At 37.8% G+C, this 18,917-nt stretch overlaps 1 protein-coding gene across 2 annotated transcripts; it reads left to right on the plus strand.

Moving 5' to 3' along the window:
* The first annotated feature begins 234 nt into the window (after positions 1-234).
* Positions 235-18,785, plus strand: kdm2aa (lysine (K)-specific demethylase 2Aa). Of its 2 annotated transcripts, none has more exons than XM_033978643.2 (26): positions 235-383; positions 1,555-1,693; positions 1,894-1,972; positions 2,058-2,104; positions 2,880-3,058; positions 3,913-4,019; positions 4,121-4,214; positions 4,818-4,971; positions 6,157-6,272; positions 6,846-6,972; positions 7,602-7,813; positions 9,260-9,337; positions 9,433-9,560; positions 10,281-10,404; positions 11,018-11,137; positions 11,240-11,323; positions 12,657-12,686; positions 12,772-12,880; positions 13,369-13,724; positions 14,228-14,429; positions 15,065-15,173; positions 15,257-15,499; positions 16,036-16,199; positions 16,436-16,582; positions 17,036-17,254; positions 18,218-18,785. In XM_033978643.2, the coding sequence occupies exons 1-26, from the start codon at positions 378-380 to the stop codon at positions 18,397-18,399; spliced, it is 3,555 nt and encodes a 1,184-aa protein (XP_033834534.1). In that variant the 5' UTR covers positions 235-377; the 3' UTR covers positions 18,400-18,785. The 2 variants fall into 2 exon arrangements, with proteins under 2 accessions (XP_033834534.1, XP_055078682.1); XM_055222707.1 differs by having other exon boundaries at positions 14,228-14,426; positions 18,218-18,669.
* Positions 18,786-18,917: the final 132 nt, after the last annotated feature.

Raw genomic sequence — 18,917 nt, forward strand, 5'->3', positions numbered from 1 at the left:
GATTATGACTTAACAGCTTTTAAAATCTTGTCTGATTACTATAAAATACATTACGTAGCTTACATTTCTACTGGCGTCGTTGAAAATAAACTTATTTTAAACCAGTGATTCTGTATTTACTCTTCTCGCTCGCCGTATATTTCTGACGGACAATCACCTGGCACCAATCACAAAAATACGCATTATTTTCTGACCAATCCACAGCAGCGTTTCAACAATGCACTTCCATTTACCGAGCGGCTTCTTCCTGTTTGAGGTGAAGGCTACAAAACGTGTCCCTGGGATGCGAGCTTTTAATAGGAAATATCCACGTCCCGGGCTGCGACAGACCTTTTGAAACACTTGAATCCTTCGTAAGCGAGTGGGGCATCAACATCATGGGGGTAAGTTTCATAAAAATAATTATTTTTCATTTATTTCGCGTTACTAAGAGGAATGACTGGCATTTTGGTCAAGTGAACGCAGACGATGCGTTACGCCTTTGTGATTGGTTGTTTTATTTGATTGACTATCTCTTCAACCAATAAATACACGTTTTGCCGTTATCTAGCCAATGAGATTGTTGTGTAGGTTGAGTCTGAGCTGTAGTTTTCCTGATTGACATGGTTTGCAACCAATCAGCGCTCTCTTTACCTGATTGTGATTCGTCCATTAGTTCTGTGGGCGGGGCTTGACTAGTGTTTTGTGATGGGAGGGAAAATGGCGGCGGATCTAACACTCCGCTGCATTAACTTCATATTACAGGATTTTTAACTCCATTTGGAAAAACATTCACATTTTAACGAAGCCTTGAGTGATTTTAAGTATTGTTTTATAGATTACGTTTGTAAGTTTTTGCTACCCGTCTTCTATTTGCTTACGGGACGCTGTTTTTGTGCCAACGTTAGCTGGGCACATCTTGTTCAAGACTGTGAACAAAGCTGGAGTTACAGTATTGATTTTTAATGAGCAATAACTTGCACGTAATATGTAGCTTGAGTATTTTTACTTTCATATTTAAATGACTTTAAAGGGGATCAGCTGCAATAATTGTGAAGCATGTGGCATTACAAAGTAATAAGCTGAAACTCTCATAGTAAAAGTGCATTGGATGCCTTTGTTTTTTGATGTGAAAAATGGATGACAAACCACGTTACAGCAAACGACTGGTAAGTAGATGGAAGTGGTAAGTTACGTCGTCCTTAATTTATTTAATACTTATGTTTGGGTTATACTTATTTGTTATCTGATTAAAGCAATTGCCTTTTTTGGTTAGTAGAATGGTTTTCCTCAGATATACATGTTTTGGAGATGACCTTTGGTGCAGTATTGTTAGATTTCAGGGGAGGGATAGTGAATATATAATACAAAAATGCTGAGGTAACGTTAGAGAGTTACCAACAAATTGAAAGCAACCAAACGGAAGGGATCATATTTGGTGGGTAAGAGCAGGTTTCTTGATTTACTTTAAATCTGAAAGAAAAAAGGCCACAGAATGTCAAATAAGTTCTCATCATTCTGTTGCATTATAATTGTTGTTTACTGTATTGTTTTCTTTGACTCCCTCCTCTCTAGCGGACTGGCACTCGGCGGCGATACCACGATGATGGTATCTCTGATGAAGAGATTGACGGACGAAGGACGTTTGACCTGGAAGAAAAAGTCCACAGTCAAAGGTTCAGCTCGGACCGTGTTGTTCGGATGCAGGGGAAAGGTAAGAGTAAGAAGATTTTTTACAGGACACTTTGAATAAACCCTCTTTTTAAAATATGAACTTGGGCAAAACACAATGGAATCAAATTAATCATCAATATGAAGAAACCCATATCCTTCTTCATCACCTTTTTGTCAAAACAAAGTCACCTTTATATCCTGCAGCTATGGACTTCAAATAACATCTTATACTTTTTTTAGATTTTACCTACGAGTATGTTCAGCGAGCTGGTCTGAGGGACCCTGTCATCTTTGAAAGGCCCGATGGACTGGGAATCAAGTGGGTAAAATTGTTATGTCAGTTTATTTCTTTTTATTTTAAATGTATAACATTGTTATTCAGTAACACCGACTTTTGTTCATAGGATGCCAGAACCTGACTTCAGTGTCAGTGATGTCAAATTGTTTGTTGGTAAGAAATAAATCTTTTCTAATACTGTATTTTTTACAAGCTGTGGATATTTCTGGGACTTGATTGTTTTGTAGTAAAGCCTAAATTTGTGTTAATGAATTGAACCTACACTTGAGATTTCAGTGAAGCAAGAGTATTAATTGAAATTAGCTGCCACATTAACTGGGGCCACCTTGAAGCAGGTCTGTTTGTGCGGCTCCCTTCAGAGGAGTTGCATTTCCATGCTCCACGCACGGTTCTGGGTCCAGAGGCAGAGCTCTGCTCCATGAAACACTGGTGTTACCCAAACATTACATATGTTTTCTTATTAAATAAAATCAAAATTGTATTTGAATTATACTTGTAATTAGAAGGCGGATTTCAGCAATTCACAAAAAGACATTTAGTTAGTGACTTTGTCTGATGTGGCTGAAGCTAGCCTAAACACAAAATCACTTCTGGGTTATCAGCTTTCTTTTGTTTTTATTTCAATTCTTTGCCTTCCTAGGCTGAGCTTTAGTGTCTCTTTTTGTAATGCATTGGGTTTGGCTCATGTTATATGCATTACACACTGAAAGTATTATATTTTCTATGAATGTCAAAATATACACATTTATACAGCCTTGTTACACAACGCTTAGTTCTGTTTCATGCTTGAAGTGGTCAGGAAATAAAATGTTGTAAAATTAAAATGATTTTTAAAATGTGTTTGTGAATCCATTAACTATTATTTTTTCACAAAATTAGGTTGCTGTATGAGGTTAATTATATTATAATATAATTTGTTCCCTCGCAGGTAGCAGGCGCATGATCGATGTGATGGATGTGAGCACTCAGAAAGGTACAGAGATGTCCATGGCCCAGTGGACGCGTTACTACGAAACTCCTCCATCACAAAGAGAAAAACTTTACAATGTGATCAGCCTCGAGTTCAGCCACACCAAACTGGAGAACCTCGTCAAGAGACCCACTACTGTAAGTACAATTCTGGTGTGGGGTTTACAAAATATAGTTTAATAGATATCTAGAGCATGTATCGAGCTGTGTGTTGATTTGCACCTATGTGAATTGGGGCCAGGAATCACAGTGCCACTCACGATTTTATGTAATGCACAATACATGAATCACAATAGGACAAAATGGCAATTCATGGGTTTTAGAATGATAATGAATAATTACTTTAATTTACTTTAATTTATTTAAAACACAATATTGTATATTTTGAATTTGAGAAAGTCCTCCAAATTTTTAATATAACAGGAAGCTGAAACCGAGGAATACATGTCTCAGTATATTGCACACAAACTGTTATAATATGTTACTTCTGTATCTATTCATTACCACAGTATTTGTTATTCCCGACATGGTTATTATATTCAGGAAATACACTTAAGAGTGAAGATGCTGCAATACATAAATATGTTTACCTTCTCTACAATAAAATGTAGAGCTGCATATGCGACATAAAAAATATACTCATGACGGGATTGATACAGCAGCCCACAATAGTGATACTTTACCAATAAATTAATATTTTGGCACACCACTAATTTCTGTAATTTTCTTCTCACAAAGCTCAAACCGCTTGCACATATCATCTGTGTGTTGCAGTCAGTAACCTTTCTTTGTAGTTTTTAAGTGCTCATATTGCAGCTTAGTACCTTTTTTCCTAGCTGCCATATTTTTTAGCTTGATACAAACTGGCTATGTGTTCTTGAGCTCTTCTGCTGCAGTAAATACCAAGACTCTGGTGTCCAAAGTAGTTAAAAAGCTTGACTAACACATAAATGGGCCCTTCCTTTGCGCAATAACACTTTTTATATGGGTAGGTTGATCAGATTGACTGGGTGGACAACATGTGGCCGCGCCATTTGAAAGAAAGACAAAGAGATGCTACGAATTCAATCAATGACATGCAGTATCCCAAAGTACAGAAGTAAGTTACACAGTCATTTATCATTTATTTGGTTGCCTGCAGTTTTAATTGCTTATTTGTGTAATTTTTTTATTCATGCTTTAGTATCTCTGTGTCTGTAGGTATTGCTTGATGAGCGTTGAAGGCTGCTATACAGATTTTCACATTGACTTTGGAGGAACTTCGGTCTGGTACCACATTCTCAGAGGAAGCAAGGTAAATAAAAAATGTTAATTGCAATGACAGAAATTATTATAATCAATGAAAGAATCTTGTTAATGTTGATTAATATGTATTGGTTTAACTGTATTCAATTACAAAAATAAAACAACTTCGTATAAGTATCATCAATACCTCAGTCAGCCATTTGAAAAATTCAAATCTGTCAACTGGACAAAAAGTTGTTGAAATGAAGCTTATCCAAGCTTAGTGCTTATCCAAATTGCTTCTTCAGTTCTGGTCAGATTACTGGTGGACACTGCCTTTTATATAACCTATCCAACAAGCAGAAACTGTAAACAAGAGGTGTCTTCAGTTTCAGTGTCTTAGCGCCTACCTTCAGATAAATATAAGGTTGTGTCCACCAACAATCTGACCATAAGTGAATAAGCGGCTTGGATGAGGCTAGTGAGTGGTGAACTCACCCGTTTTCAGAAAGTGCATGTTTTGCAACAGTAAAACACCTCTTTGAATAAATGTAAGATGGATGAGGTTAAAGTCATAGAGTAAATCAATCCGGACAAAGCTATAATATTTCCATGAAGAAAAGCAGGCCCAGAAAAGTAGTGTTCCTTTATTGTTGGTCTCATCTTGTGTTAGGTGTTTTGGCTGATTCCTCCCACGCCTCAGAACCTGGAGCTCTATGAGAACTGGGTGCTCTCAGGGAAACAAGGCGACGTGTTTTTGGGAGACAGAGCGACAGACTGTCAGAGGATTGAACTCAAGCAGGGCTACACTTTCTTCATACCATCAGGTGAATAGTGAAACACAACTACACTCCTCATCTTCCGATCTTATTCGTCTGAGGTGCCAGAGATTTGTAAATCTATGGGATTTCCACAAAATATTAATTGTGAAAATGGCATATTACTAATCCCACAAATATATGAGAGGAAATGAAATGGTTTATAGGATCACAAAAATACTGCTATTGTTGTGTATTTGTTTTAAACCAATGACCGTTATTAATAAATATAAGTTATATCAACCTCAGAAACAGACTAGAAGGTTAGAGCACTGCAGTATTTCTGCTTTAACTGTACACCATAATAACAGCTTAGCCCAGGGGTGGGCGAACGATGGCCCGGGTGCCACACACTACCCTTTGGTCTTATTAATCCAGCCCGCCGAACGTGACCAAATTATATTAAAATATACAGATAAACCTTGTTCAATTTACCTTTTCCCTGTAATGCCAACGTTTCCCCAAAAGATGGTGCAATTCAGATACATCAACCTTGTTTGCGTGTATTACTCTTATTCTCTTATCAGCCCTTGTGCAAAAATGACCTTATCAAAGGAAAGAAAAGTGGATAGTGAAATATTTTTTCACTGAAGTCCGATCAAAGGATGTATGCCTAATATGCCAAGAAACTGTTGTGGTTTTCAAAGAGTACAATATCAGCTGTTACTTTGCTATGAAGCATAGCAACTACGCTAGCAAGCAGTCAACGCAGTAATGGCTATGGCTCAGAGGTTGGCAGCCAATTTACAGACTAAGCAACTTTTTTTTCGCTAGCAAACAGCGATTCAATAGTCAAGTACCAAAGTTTTTGTTTTTTTGTTGTTGGCATTCAAATTAACTGAACTTGCATTTGGAAAACAATTAGTACAATGAGCCTTGTATATTCATACTTTGCTACATGTTACAGGCCAAATCTCTAATGTGATATATACATATACATATCCTGGCCCCGGCCCCTCTGCCAAATTTTAGAACCCACTGTGGAACTTGTGTCAAAAGGTTTGCCCACCCCTGGCTTAGCCTGTTGGTTTACAATTCATCACAGAAATTCTCATATTCTTGTGGTGTTCTACTGTCAAATTAATCATTGATTTTTGTATTGTTTTACCTTATCTATTATTTTAAACTACAAGATAGAATCAGCTTGACTCTTAGTTGTCATGTCTTATAAATGTAATAATTGTTTATGTCCAGGTTGGATTCATGCTGTGTACACACCAATGGACTCAATGGTTTTTGGGGGAAACTTTCTGCACAGCTTTAATATCCCAATGCAGCTCAACATCTGTAACATCGAGGACCGCACACGGGTCAGTGCAAACACAAATAAAATTTAATTAGCGTAATTTGATGTTTTGAAAAGTCAGATTTGCAAAAATGGCCTAGGCGCTTAAACGTGTAATAACTGTTTTCCCTCCTCATTTACCAGCTCAAAGTTATATTTAGAGTGATTCATGTATGTTTAAGTAATCTTTATTCTCCTGTAAGACACTGTGCTGAAAGTTCCCATTTTCTCCTACACACACGCTGCTCTGTACATTTTTTCTACTTTGATTTTATTTTTTGTCTAGCATAATCATTCTGGCATAAATAAAAACAATCCACTGCTTAGTACCTCGCAGTAGCTTGCGGTGGCTTTTATAGGTAGACAAGGAGACAGCTCTTTGTTGTGATGTTTACAGTAACTCGCATTGGGAACTGAAATTTTGTAATGTGGGCTTTTGTTATAATTTGGACATTTTCGCAATATTTATCTAAATGTTATATGAGTGTCATGGTTTATAATTATATAGCAGACACAAGCACAAAGTCTCCTTTTAAAGAATAGTAATACATTTTGATTTGTTTTATGTAATTTTGTTTCTAAATGCTTATTTTTGCAGGTGCCGGTGAAGTTCCGGTTCCCGTTTTATTATGAAATGTGCTGGTATGTGTTGGAGAGATACGTCTTCAGTGTGACCAAAACGTCATATCTCACTCCAGAGTTTCAGAAGCACTCGTTAGGCATTGGTACGTTACATACATACAATGTTCAGAGGGATCTCAGTAAATTACAATTAAGAGTTTTAGATTTGGTTCTTTTATTATGAATACACTCCACATGTGCAGCGTTAATGTAGGTCCTTCCCTTGTTACTGTTTTATTGTGAATTCTGACTTCTGACCTGTGAAAATCCAGGAATGGGACATTTCAATTTCAGATGACATCACAACCTCCTATAGGTCCATAATATTTAATACAGATCAGAAGGCAGTTAAAATGAATGTTGTTAAAATGTCTTTTTTTGTAATACAGTGAGTTTTTTGGGAGTAGTCACTAATAGAAATGGTCAGGTTCATTTGTCTCTGCACTTTGAGTTACTGTGTGCAAATTGTGCCATACAACAAAATTTGCCTTGCCGCTTGACTCCCATACGGGACATCATCATGAAAACCACCAGGATGTTAAACTGGATTCACAAGGTGTGTTTTACTGTTAGTATAATGTCTTCCGTGATTTCATTGCATGCATTTGACCAAAGTAGCTGCTAAGTTGAAAAAAGGTAACTGAGCAAAAATGTTTCATTTAGTATTAGTAGTCATACCGTTGCCTATAAAATCTTATTGTAAATTCATGCCACTCTTCTTATTCTTCTATAGGTCTTAAGAAACCCGCAGATGCTGTTGACGACCCCAAAGCTACAGACTCGAGTGAAGAGGAGCAGCATTCGGATAAGTTGAAGATTTATCTGACTCCATTTGAACTGGAGGGGCTGTGGAACCTGCTCGGAAAATTGGAGTCTCTGCCCACCAACAAGAAATGTGTACCATCAGGCATCCACAACGCACCTGCCCTCATGACGCACCTCAAGGTAAATATATATGTATGTAATATGTGTACCAATACAGCGCAGTAGGTTTAAGTTTATGGACCAATTAGGGATGAGTCGTTATGGAATGGAATTATGGAGTGGGTTAATAAGAATTATCATTCCCAAAAATAACTTTATGACAATATACACTCACCTAAAAGATTATTAGGAACACCTGTTCAATTTCTCCTTAATGCAATTATCTAATCAACCAATCACATGGCAGTTGCTTCAATGCATTTAGGGGTGTGGTGCTGGACAAGACAATCTCCTGAACTCCAAACTGAATGTCAGAATGGGAAAGAAAGGTGATTTAAGCAATTTTGAGCGTGGCATGGTTGTTGGTGCCAGACGGGCCGGTCTGAGTATTTCACAATCTGCTCAATTACTGGGATTGTCACGCACAGCCATTTCTAGGGTTTACAAAGAATGGTGTGAAAAGGGAAAAACATCCAGTATGCGGCAGTCCTGTGGGCGAAAATGCCTTGTTGATGCAAGAGGTCAGAGCAGAATGGCACACACACACACAATGAAATTCTTGGCACACTTTAGGTCCCTTAGTGCCAATTGGGCGTCGTTTAAACCACGGGCTAACTGAACATTGTTTCTGACCATGTCCATCCCTTCATGACCACCATGTACCCATCCTCTGATGGCTACTTCCAGCAGGATAATGCACCATGTCATAAAGCTCGAATCATTTCAAATTGGTTTCTTGAACATGACGATGAGTTCACTGTACTACAATGGCCCCCACAGTCACCAGATCTCAACCCGATAGAGCATCTTTGGGATGTGGTGGAATGGGAGCTTCGTGCCCTGGCTGTGCATCCCACAAATCTCCATCAACTGCAAGATGCTATCCTATCAATATGGGCCAACATTTCTAAAGAATGCTTTCAGCACCTTGTTGAATCAATGCCACGTAGAATTAAGGCAGTTCTGAAGGCGAAAGGGGGTCAAACACCGTATTAGTATGGCATTCCTAATAATCCTTCAGGTGAGTGTACCTCTGTCTACAGCAACAAATGATTATTTTATAAGTCACATTTTTTTAACCAAATAGAGATTGAAAGATGGTGACTGAAGGCTTTTTAGCAGAATTTTTACAATAAACGTGTAATGGTGATGAAAATCTATCTGTTTATACTTTTTTAAATTATTATTATTTTGATAGTAATGCTGCTGTCTTTGTTATTAAAATGTACAGTGGGGCAAAAAGGTATTTAGTCAGCCATCAATTCTGCAGGTTCTCCCACTTAAAAAGATTAGAGTAGCACTGCTTTTTCTACAAACCTAGTGCATAGCTCCGTCAGTTTTTCTTCTCTTGGTTTAAGGGAGGAAAATATGGGTAGAAAAATCGTATCTCTGATTTCTTACTGTCTAGTTCATAATTTGGGTTTGAAATTAAAAAGTATTTATATTTGCCTTGTCATTGAAATACAGGGTCTCCTCAAAGAACATGCCAATGATGTCCCCAAACTCGCCTACACTGGTAAACCTATTATCAAGTGGCCAAAGAGGGTAAGAAACCATCACAGATTATAACTGAATGGACAGCACAAGCTTCTTTTAAGGAATAGTGTTTTGTATAATATTGATGTTTTATCTCTCTTTAGCCGTCATGGTACCAACCTCCCCCTCCTCCCCCACCTCCCCCTCGCCCCAAACTGGCCACGACCCCCATCATCCCACGGCCCCAGAAACCCTCTTCATCTATGTCTGTGCTCAGGAGACGCAGGGTCAGGTATGATTAAAAATAGTTAAATTTTTTTGTGAAACCCAAATGGAGTGAAATCTCGACACATCGACTTCAAAAGACAAGGGTGTAGAAATATTGTATATGTATTGTATGTGTATTATTAATTGTGCCTAATTTATTTCTGTACATGTCATTTATATTTTGTATATTTTACTTAATATATATTTTATATTTGACTGTAATGCTTTTGAACTGCTCAAAAATAAATTCAAAATAATGTATTCTTGCCTTGAGCAAGTTTGCCTCCCTGCAAATCTGATCAGTAACATAGACTACTTGTCTCCATAGAGAAAGATGTGTTTAAAATCAAAATGTATACAGTAGATGGAAAATGTATAAACAGTAGAATAAAACAAAACTTACCTATAAATCCTGGATCACCACCAGAGGGCGGTGCTGAAAACACTAAATGTTACCTGCGCAGTAAGGATTTGTGTAAGGATTTCTACTGTTTCGGAAACTATTTGATGTGCCATAATAGATAAACAGATCTCACTTGGGGGGGAAAAAATATGTAAAACAAAAGTTAACCCAATAAAAACATATACGTAGATTAGATATTAGTCAGAAGTCTAGATCTTCGGAGGGGTCAAAGGTGCATTTTAAGAAGGGATTTTATCTGGTTTAGAAATGGCCTGATGCGCCATAATAAGATATAAAAATATGTCCCTTGAGGGGAAAAACCTTGCATTTTGTGTTTTTCAGGTGTAAGCGCTGTGAGGCCTGTGTGAGAACAGAGTGTGGAGAGTGTAACTTCTGCAGAGACATGAAGAAGTTTGGAGGTCCAGGGAAACTCAAACAAACCTGTGTGCTACGCCAATGTCTCTCTGTGAGTCTTGACTGTTATACATTTGAAAAACTATTTACTAGGGATGGGACAAGGCCCATTTCCCACAGCAGGATTGGGTCCATATGAGCGAGACAAGATTTTACATATTTTATAATAAATACAATGAGCAACTTAGGAACTGAACTGCACAGTGTAACAGTGTTTTTGGAACTGAGGCTTTTTGTATGAAGTAAATATCATGTTTGAAAAATTCTTTGAATTCCCTTCTATATGTCTCCACAATCTTGTGGCATGGTATCTTGTCCCATCCCTAATATTAACTTGACTCAAAACCAAGGGATAAATGGAGTATTAACAAACTTTTTGCGTATAGTTTGTATTTTCTCTGCATAGTTTTCATCTTAAAATATGTAAAACAGGATTTCTTCTTGGGCCAATGAAAAGCCTGAATTTCATTTGGACCTTCCTTATCTGAGTACTAATTTGTAATCTGAACCTAATTTAGAACTGGATTACGGGTTTTTATCTGTTTGTATTGTGATTTTAATGCATGGTTTTTGTTCCTTAACTAAAGCACTTGGACTTCCTTTGTTTTTGAAGTATGCTCTACATATAAACTTGCCTTATACTGGTACTGGTTTGTCCCCCCCAGCCTGGCCTGCCTTTGTCCGCTGTGTGTGACATCTGCAAAGATCCAAACCAAGAGGAGGATGGACTCGCACTGATGGAGTGTTCAAATTGTGGGCAAATTGTGCATCCCTCCTGTTTACGAGTAAGATTATTTTATGTTTGTGAATTTTAGGGCTATTTTCAAATTGTATATTTTTAAATGTTATAATACAATTTGATTCAAAAATGCTATTTTTTGTTGTAGGTACCTGGGGAAGGAGTGATCAACAAAGACTTGCCGAGCTGCTGGGAGTGTCCCAAATGTGTCCAAGGCCTCACCGACCAAGAGGTGAGAGGACATGGGGGGGAATAGTAGCATTGTAGCATTCAGTGTGTAAACAAATGATTCTTTTCCACTTTGGGTAATGGTGTTTTTTGTATTTGTAGAAGTTGGCAATCAATTATCTTTTATTAATCCCTGTGGAGCAATTTAGGCTCTTTGGGCTCATTTTAAATGAACTATTTTTTTTCTTTTTTTTTAACATTTTTAGACAGTAAAAATCAAATACCCCATCTTTAACTTCTGCAAAGTCTGCACTTTTCAACTAAATCCTAACACGTTTAATGTCTCTCCTTGTCATTTTTACATTTCTTTTGCCTTTTTCTTCTTTCACTATCATTATTTTGCGTCAGTCATCAGGCAGCGATGATGCTCACCAGCAGCGCCCCCTGGTGCTGAGGCTGGGTACCTCTGGGGGGGCTGCAGGGTGCTCCTCCTCTGGGTCTCTTCTGCTGGTGGCCCCTCCGCTTTCTCGGCCACTCAGCTCGAGACTGGTGAGAGAGGCCGCCTGCCCTCAGTCCATCCATCATTGCTACTATTTTTGCTTTCTAAAGGAAAGAGCCACAAATATCCATGGGCTGAATGCTTATTTGATCTGCATTTTTAGATATTTTACATTTGCATTTTTCAACTCTATTTGTCTGAAGAGACACAACTTTTGATTGAGATACAAAATATAATATATCCTTGGTTCCTATAGAGTAACGATACTTTGATTCTGAAGTACTGCACAGGAGTGGTGCCTCTTCTCAGCTGTTTTTTTAATGTTTCAGATCACTTCCATCTGCTGCTTTTTATTGATTTTATGTTTTTTTTGAACAAAGATACATGTTCACTGTTTGCACACAATCCTTTTTAATGCATAAATAGTTTGTATATGAGAGGTCACTTGACTTTTTTTTTTTTTTTTAAGTTGTTGTAGGTGAGATCAAAGTATAATAGCTTAGTTACTGGTAATAGGAAATGCTGTTTAATACATCTGATAATTTATTGATTAAAAGTGTATAGGGCTTTCTTCAGAATTTATGTCATGCTGTGAAAATTATCAATGATGTAGAGGTTTTTTGCCCATTGATGTGAATTTGACTTTATGAATTGACTTTTAGAGCAGCATCTGTTCTGAATTGAATACAATGAGAGTAGTCATGTTTATTCTAATATACAGACTATAATGTTTTTTATTGGACGTAATTTATAGATTTTTATAGTTTGTAAATTTTGTAAATTAAAATATTCTAAAGCTTCTTAAATACGTATCCATGTGTGTCTAATGCTTTTGTGTTATGTCACAGCACATTTAAAACAATTTGGTACAATTTTGTTTTATTTTTTTCTTTTCCAGTCAAAGGAAAGGGGAGATGGCCTTCCAGCAGTGAGTATTCATTCATTACAGTACAATACAGTTTCCACCTTTTGGATAGATAATGTAATGGTAATGATGTATTGTGATATTTTAGAAGCGTAAATCTTCCTCTCTCCTGGATGCTCGAATGGCCAAGATCTACCGTCAGCACAGGCACAGCAGAGACGGAGACGACTCGGGCAGTGAGGACGATGATGATGAAGGTACTTTTGTCTACTTCAAAACTATAACTTGAGTTTGCTAGTGGTGTAATGGTTTCAATTGTTACCAACACAACAATGACTCTGCTAATGAGAGTTTATTTTCATTGGAGTACTCGATCAATTTTGGTACTCGAAACTAGAGGTGGGAGATGTATTGAAAAATTATCGTCTAATTTTGCATTTCCAATATTATCCAAGTATAGAGTCTATAATTAAAGCTATTGAATATGATCTCAAAAAAAGACAATGTATAGAGTAATCTAGGGTCTATATATTTCTACCCTTGTAGTTAATTTTATGGTCCATTTGTTTGAATCTCAATCAAGACATGTACAGGCACATTTTACCATATTCCCGTTGCATATCACCTATTTTAAACACCTCTTTGCACAATACTTCACTTCTTCTAATTTATAAAACAGCATTAGTTTGATCATGTAATTTTATTTAATTCCCACTTTTTCATGCTAAACATTTCATCTCCACAGGTTCTAGAGGCAGAAAGCTCCACGGTCGTAGCAGTGGGACATCCCGCAGGGGTTTGAGCTCAAGTCGAAGGGGTCTGTTACGCGGGGGACATAGGGGTAACCGGGGGGCCCTTTCTGCGCGGAGGGGGGCACAAGGACTGAGGGAGGGGGGCAAGCGGGGGAGAGGGGTGAGGCTGAGGGGAGGGTCCAGAGTGCAGCGCAGAGGGGATGACTCAGAGGAAAGTGAGGATGATGACGAAGATGAAGATGATGAAGATGAGGACGAGGAAGATGATGAAGACGAGGAAGACAGTGAGGAGGGGGAGAAACCACGAGCGAAACAGAAACGCAGGAGAAGACGCACTGAGGATGATGAGGTGAGGGTCAAAATAAATAAATGAGTGTTTTACCAAGAAAAAGTCTATGGAGCCCACTATTGGTGAAAAATAATGGTGAATTTTATTTCTAGAACCAGAAAAAGATGCAATGGTGGCTATCCAGTCACCATTATCCATAATACTATTATTTCCTGTAGTGTTTTATAACTTTGGGATTTATTTATTTTTTTGCTTTTTGAATAAAAATATAGGTCTCATTGTCATTTGCTATAATCGATTAGCCCCCAAAGTCAAGCTTTCAAACTCTAAATGGTACTGATTAGAAGTGTGTCTTTTTTGTTCATGAAATTGAGATCAAAGCCATATTTGTTTGTTTGTTTGTTTTTGTTAATGAAATTGAATTGAAAATTGTGATTGATCAATAGTAGGAAAAAAAATCATGTTACTTTTTTTTTTTTTGCATATTTCCAGCCGTACTCTAAACTAGAGTAGGCCCAGGTAATGATCGCTTATTGACCTCGGTGTATTTGTATCTGTTCCAGGATGACGACAGTGAGGGAGCAGATCTGGACGCAGAGGATGAAGATCTGGACTCAATGGAGGAGGAGGAAGAGGAGGAAGGGCAATGGGACTCAGACCCAGAGCCTCCAGTTTTACTCATGTCTGACTTCAATGACGAGCTCTTGAGCGGAGCCTGCCTCAGTGTGACATTGCAGACCCCACACAGAGGAAAAAGGCAGAGTGGTGAGCACCAGACACAGTGTTAAGGGTGCACTCTGTAACTTTTCTGGAGTGGTCATCTGCTTTTCTTAGCCTGGAATGTTCCACAGAAATACCTTGAAAAATATACATTGTTACCATATGTAGGTTCTCCTCTCCACAGATCTGACTAGTAAATTTGGCCTGGTGGAGTCACCAGTTTTCAGTAAAATCAAATATTCTAATTTTTTTTTTTGACATTTAACTTTGATTTGTGGCACACATTCATAGCATCTTTTCAATAAGCAATGTTACAACTATCTTACCATGTGGTCTTGTACAACTTTTGATAAAGATTAAGATTAATACCTTCTCAAGGGAGTATCCATTTTCATTATTAGTTTTAGTATCAATTAGTATTTGGGGTTTAGGATGTGGACTGGGTGGTGGCCAACTGATGTGTAAAAATAAAAATTATGCCATCAGTGAAGACAAATTCATTCACAGAATCGTCGTTCAATATTGAGGTCACTTCAGAACTTTGCCCAAAGAATATCAGGACTACATTAAAAGATTAATAATGAGGGCGTGAATATTTTTTCTATTGGTGTAAAATAGAGATACTATATTATATTGTGGTAGGGTCATGTAAGCATATTAAATGAACATATTTCTGACAGGTTCGATTGTCCCGAAGTTGGAGGCCCGGTCGAGTGGGCAGGGACAGAGAAAAAACCCCAAATCATTGAAAAAGACAGACACCACAGACACCTCCAGAGGACTGGGAAGGTACTGCAGCTTATCAGAAGTTTAAACAAATATACCATTGTTTTGCACATTGTTTGTATTTTATTTGTGTGTTACTTTTCTAGGCCTCGTGCAGGATCCAAGCGTGACACTAAAGACCACTTCTCTTCCTCTGATGAAGAGTCAGCTGCTGCTGCTGCGGCCACTGCTCTGTCCATGTCTCCTCCATCACTTCTGTCCTTACCTTCCTTTAAGGACATAGGAAATGAGAAAGGAGGAGAGAAGGAGCTGTGGGTCTCTGTGTTCAAGTATCTGAGCAGAGCTGAACTCCTGAGCTGTATGTTGGTCTGCAAGGCTTGGTACAAGTGGTGCGTCAAACTGTATCTCACCTTTTTCTGCTGTTACATTTGAAAAATAAGAATGATTTTTTTTATACTGTATACTATATATTTATTACTAAATCATAAACCTATTCCAATAAAAGTTATGTATAAGGCAGTTCTTCACCAAAATTTGACAAACTTAGAAATAAAGTGAGGTCAAACCAGGTTTTAACCAGAGCCAAATGCATAAAAAATTGCATTTTTAACATATCTATTACTGTACTGAACTGCTTTGTTGTATATTTTGTTTTAAATTGCTATAAGGTGACACAGTGTCTTGAAAGGGGTCTCAAATAAAATGTTTTATTATTAATAATAAACTGGAATTGCTGTACGACCAGTGGTACACACACACCTTAGATTTAGACCATGTTTAGGTCTTTTAGCCCTGATAAAGTCTAGATTTTGCTTGAAAAATACAACTGTACAAGAGTACAGTTGTATAAGAGTACAAGAGTAATATGCTATACCGGACTATTGCCTAAATTTTCCATTGAATCCACCTCTGCTTTGTTGTTTAGGAGCTGTGACAAGCGCCTGTGGACTCACATGGACATCAGCCGGTGCAGTGCACTCAGTAACCAGGCCTTAGCCGGGATCGTGAAGAGACAGCCCACTGCTTTGGACCTGTCCTGGACCCCTGTGGCCAAGAGACAACTGAACTGCCTCCTCACCAGGCTCCCAGGTATCTATTACTTATGGCAAATGTACTGCATGTTGTATAGCTATGTAGGACAGAACATTCTCTCAATAACTGCAAATAAAGTAAGTTATATACAAGATGGCAAAAATCATTTTTATATCGGCCCAAACATCGGTAAAGCTTATTGGCCATTGGCTGGTATGGATTCTAAAATATTGGTACCCCCCATTGGCCATGAATGTCTCTTCCCTCTTGTCTGATCCCTCTTATATTCTCAGGTCTCCGTGAGCTGAGTGTAGCAGGTCTGTCGTGGTCCTGTCTCTCTGCTCTTATCTGCCCCTCTCTACCCTATCTGCGTCTACTTGACCTGCGCTGGTGTGAGGGGGTCAAAGACCCTCAGCTCAAAGAAATCATCCTGCCTCCAGGTAAGAATCTGCGTCCATCATTACTCAATGTGTTGACAATGAAAAGACTTTTTAAGTTGCACCAGTAAGGCTACCTGAAATGCTGCTGCTTTCTTCTTTAACACACAAGATCATTAGATTAGATATGCTTGATCATTTTCAGGAAATTATTTTGTGTGTTTAATGTTTCTTTTCTTAATACTACCACTAAAATGTGATACACTGCTCTTTCGTCTCCATCTTAAGTCTGGAGTTCACATTCACTTCCAGAAAAACTGACAAAAAGCTACAGATTTCAGATCATGTTTGTACAGATGTGAACTCCAGTTTTAGGAGTTTACGCCAAATAAAACAGGACATTTTGTTGTTTATGGAGGAAATTGTGGTACTTCAAAATTGCAGCCTATGCAATTATGTCACTATTAAAATTTGATTAATTGCACAGCGCTCTGTAAACGTCTCCTCTCTCCTCAGGTCTTGAGTCTTCTCGCAGCAGACTGAGGAACCTGGTGGAACTGCGTGTTTCTGGTTTGGAGATCTCAGACTCAACACTAAGGCTGGTGCAGAGGCACATGCCACAGCTGCAGAGACTGGACTTGGCTCACTGCAAAGATATCACTGACTCCTCCATTGCCATTTTAGCTGCCTCTGGCACGCACACACGCCACAACCTCACCGAGATCACTCTCTCAGGTCAGCGTGATATAGGGATGCGCCGATATCGATTTTTAATTTATTTACTTATTTATTTTTGAGCCAATATCTGATATGTGGCCTGATGCTATGACCAATAACCAATATTTGCAGATATAAATGTTCACAAGATGGATTCTTGTGAGCTTTAAGACAAGTTAGCATGGAATGTTGTTACCTATTTAAAAACATACCTGGAGTTGTTTTGTTTCATTCACATGTGTTTGAGTGATCCTTTTATTATTCTGTCTACATCTCCAAAGCTCAAAATACTGTTCCTCTTTGTGATGTCAGAAAGTGGTAGCTTTCAAGTTGGCCGCTACATTTAACCTTTTGTTCAGTAGAGACCGGCAATTCTAGCGCTGAAATTATCCAAGTGATTCTAGCGAAGGTGTATGGAATTTAAAAAGTGTTTTCTGTTTGAGAGAATAACTCAGGTGTGTTTTTGAAGAGGAAATAACATAACATCAGAAAATGACATAATATAGACCCTTTGAAATCTATAGCAAGGCCCACAAAATTATCTGAAGTTTAGTAAAGGTCGCAAATTAACTTTTCACTTTTGTAAAAAAATGACAACAAAATATTTATTTAAAATACAAAATATGTTTATGTGAACATGCAGCCTTATAATTCTCTTCTATTTCCATTTTTAATCATGAGTCTGGATTTTCAACAGATTTGTCTTTTTGAACAGTTTGTTTAAACCTAAATGGACTCTCTCTGATCTGAAATGTCACTACCTAAAGCTTAATCAATGCTAGTGCAGCTTCTGCAGCTCAGGAAGTGAATTTTGGAGGTTCTGAGCTTTCATATGAGTCATGGCTGATCCATATACTGAGAATAAGAAAAACTTGTATGTGTCCTCTATTTGCAGGTTAAGGCTCTGGCAACCCAGTTGTGATTGTAGAGGATTTTTTTTAAACTTAGTTACTCTAAATCTCGTTTGTTTCTGTGCTGTAGGTTGTGTTAAGTTGACGGATGGCTGCCTGTTGTATCTGAAGCGTCTCTCGTCGCTCTCGCTGCTTGACCTCAGGGGCTGCTCCCATATAAGCAGAAGAGGCTGTGACTCCTTCATCTCAGACCTGTCCCATATGGCTCTGTTCTGCATGATGGAGGAAAAACTCATACAGAGACTGGACTGAAAATGTACTATAAGACTGAAAAAACTGCAGTTAAACTACAGCACAAATTGTAAACGTTTGTGTACAGCTCTTATTTAAACTGATCATTCCTAGTGCGTGCTAGTTTACATGGCAATAATTCAATATACATAAAGCATTTTGTATAAGCCAGATGATTCCAACTTTGTGCAACCATTTGTTGAAATGTTTACACAGCAGCTCTCAAAACTAGTCAAATTGTAAGGGTTTGTCCATTTTTGTGCAGCTCTTATTTGAACTGCTGACACCTGGTGCTAAAATTATCTTAACAATAATAATATATAAAATGTTTTACATATTTTAAAAATCAGATGATGACTACTTTGTTCAAACCTTTGTTCGTGTGTTTCTGCAGCAGCTCTCAAAACCTCTAAAACTACCTTTGTACATTATTTTGTATAAAAACATTTCAAATATTGTCTGTTTCCTTTTTTACAAAGATTTTCAAGATGTGGTCAACTTAGCAAAAAAAATGTATTACTTTGTAAAATTTTTAACAT

The sequence above is a fragment of the Periophthalmus magnuspinnatus genome, chromosome 1 (genome assembly GCF_009829125.3).
Source record: "Periophthalmus magnuspinnatus isolate fPerMag1 chromosome 1, fPerMag1.2.pri, whole genome shotgun sequence".
NCBI lineage: Eukaryota > Metazoa > Chordata > Actinopteri > Gobiiformes > Gobiidae > Periophthalmus > Periophthalmus magnuspinnatus.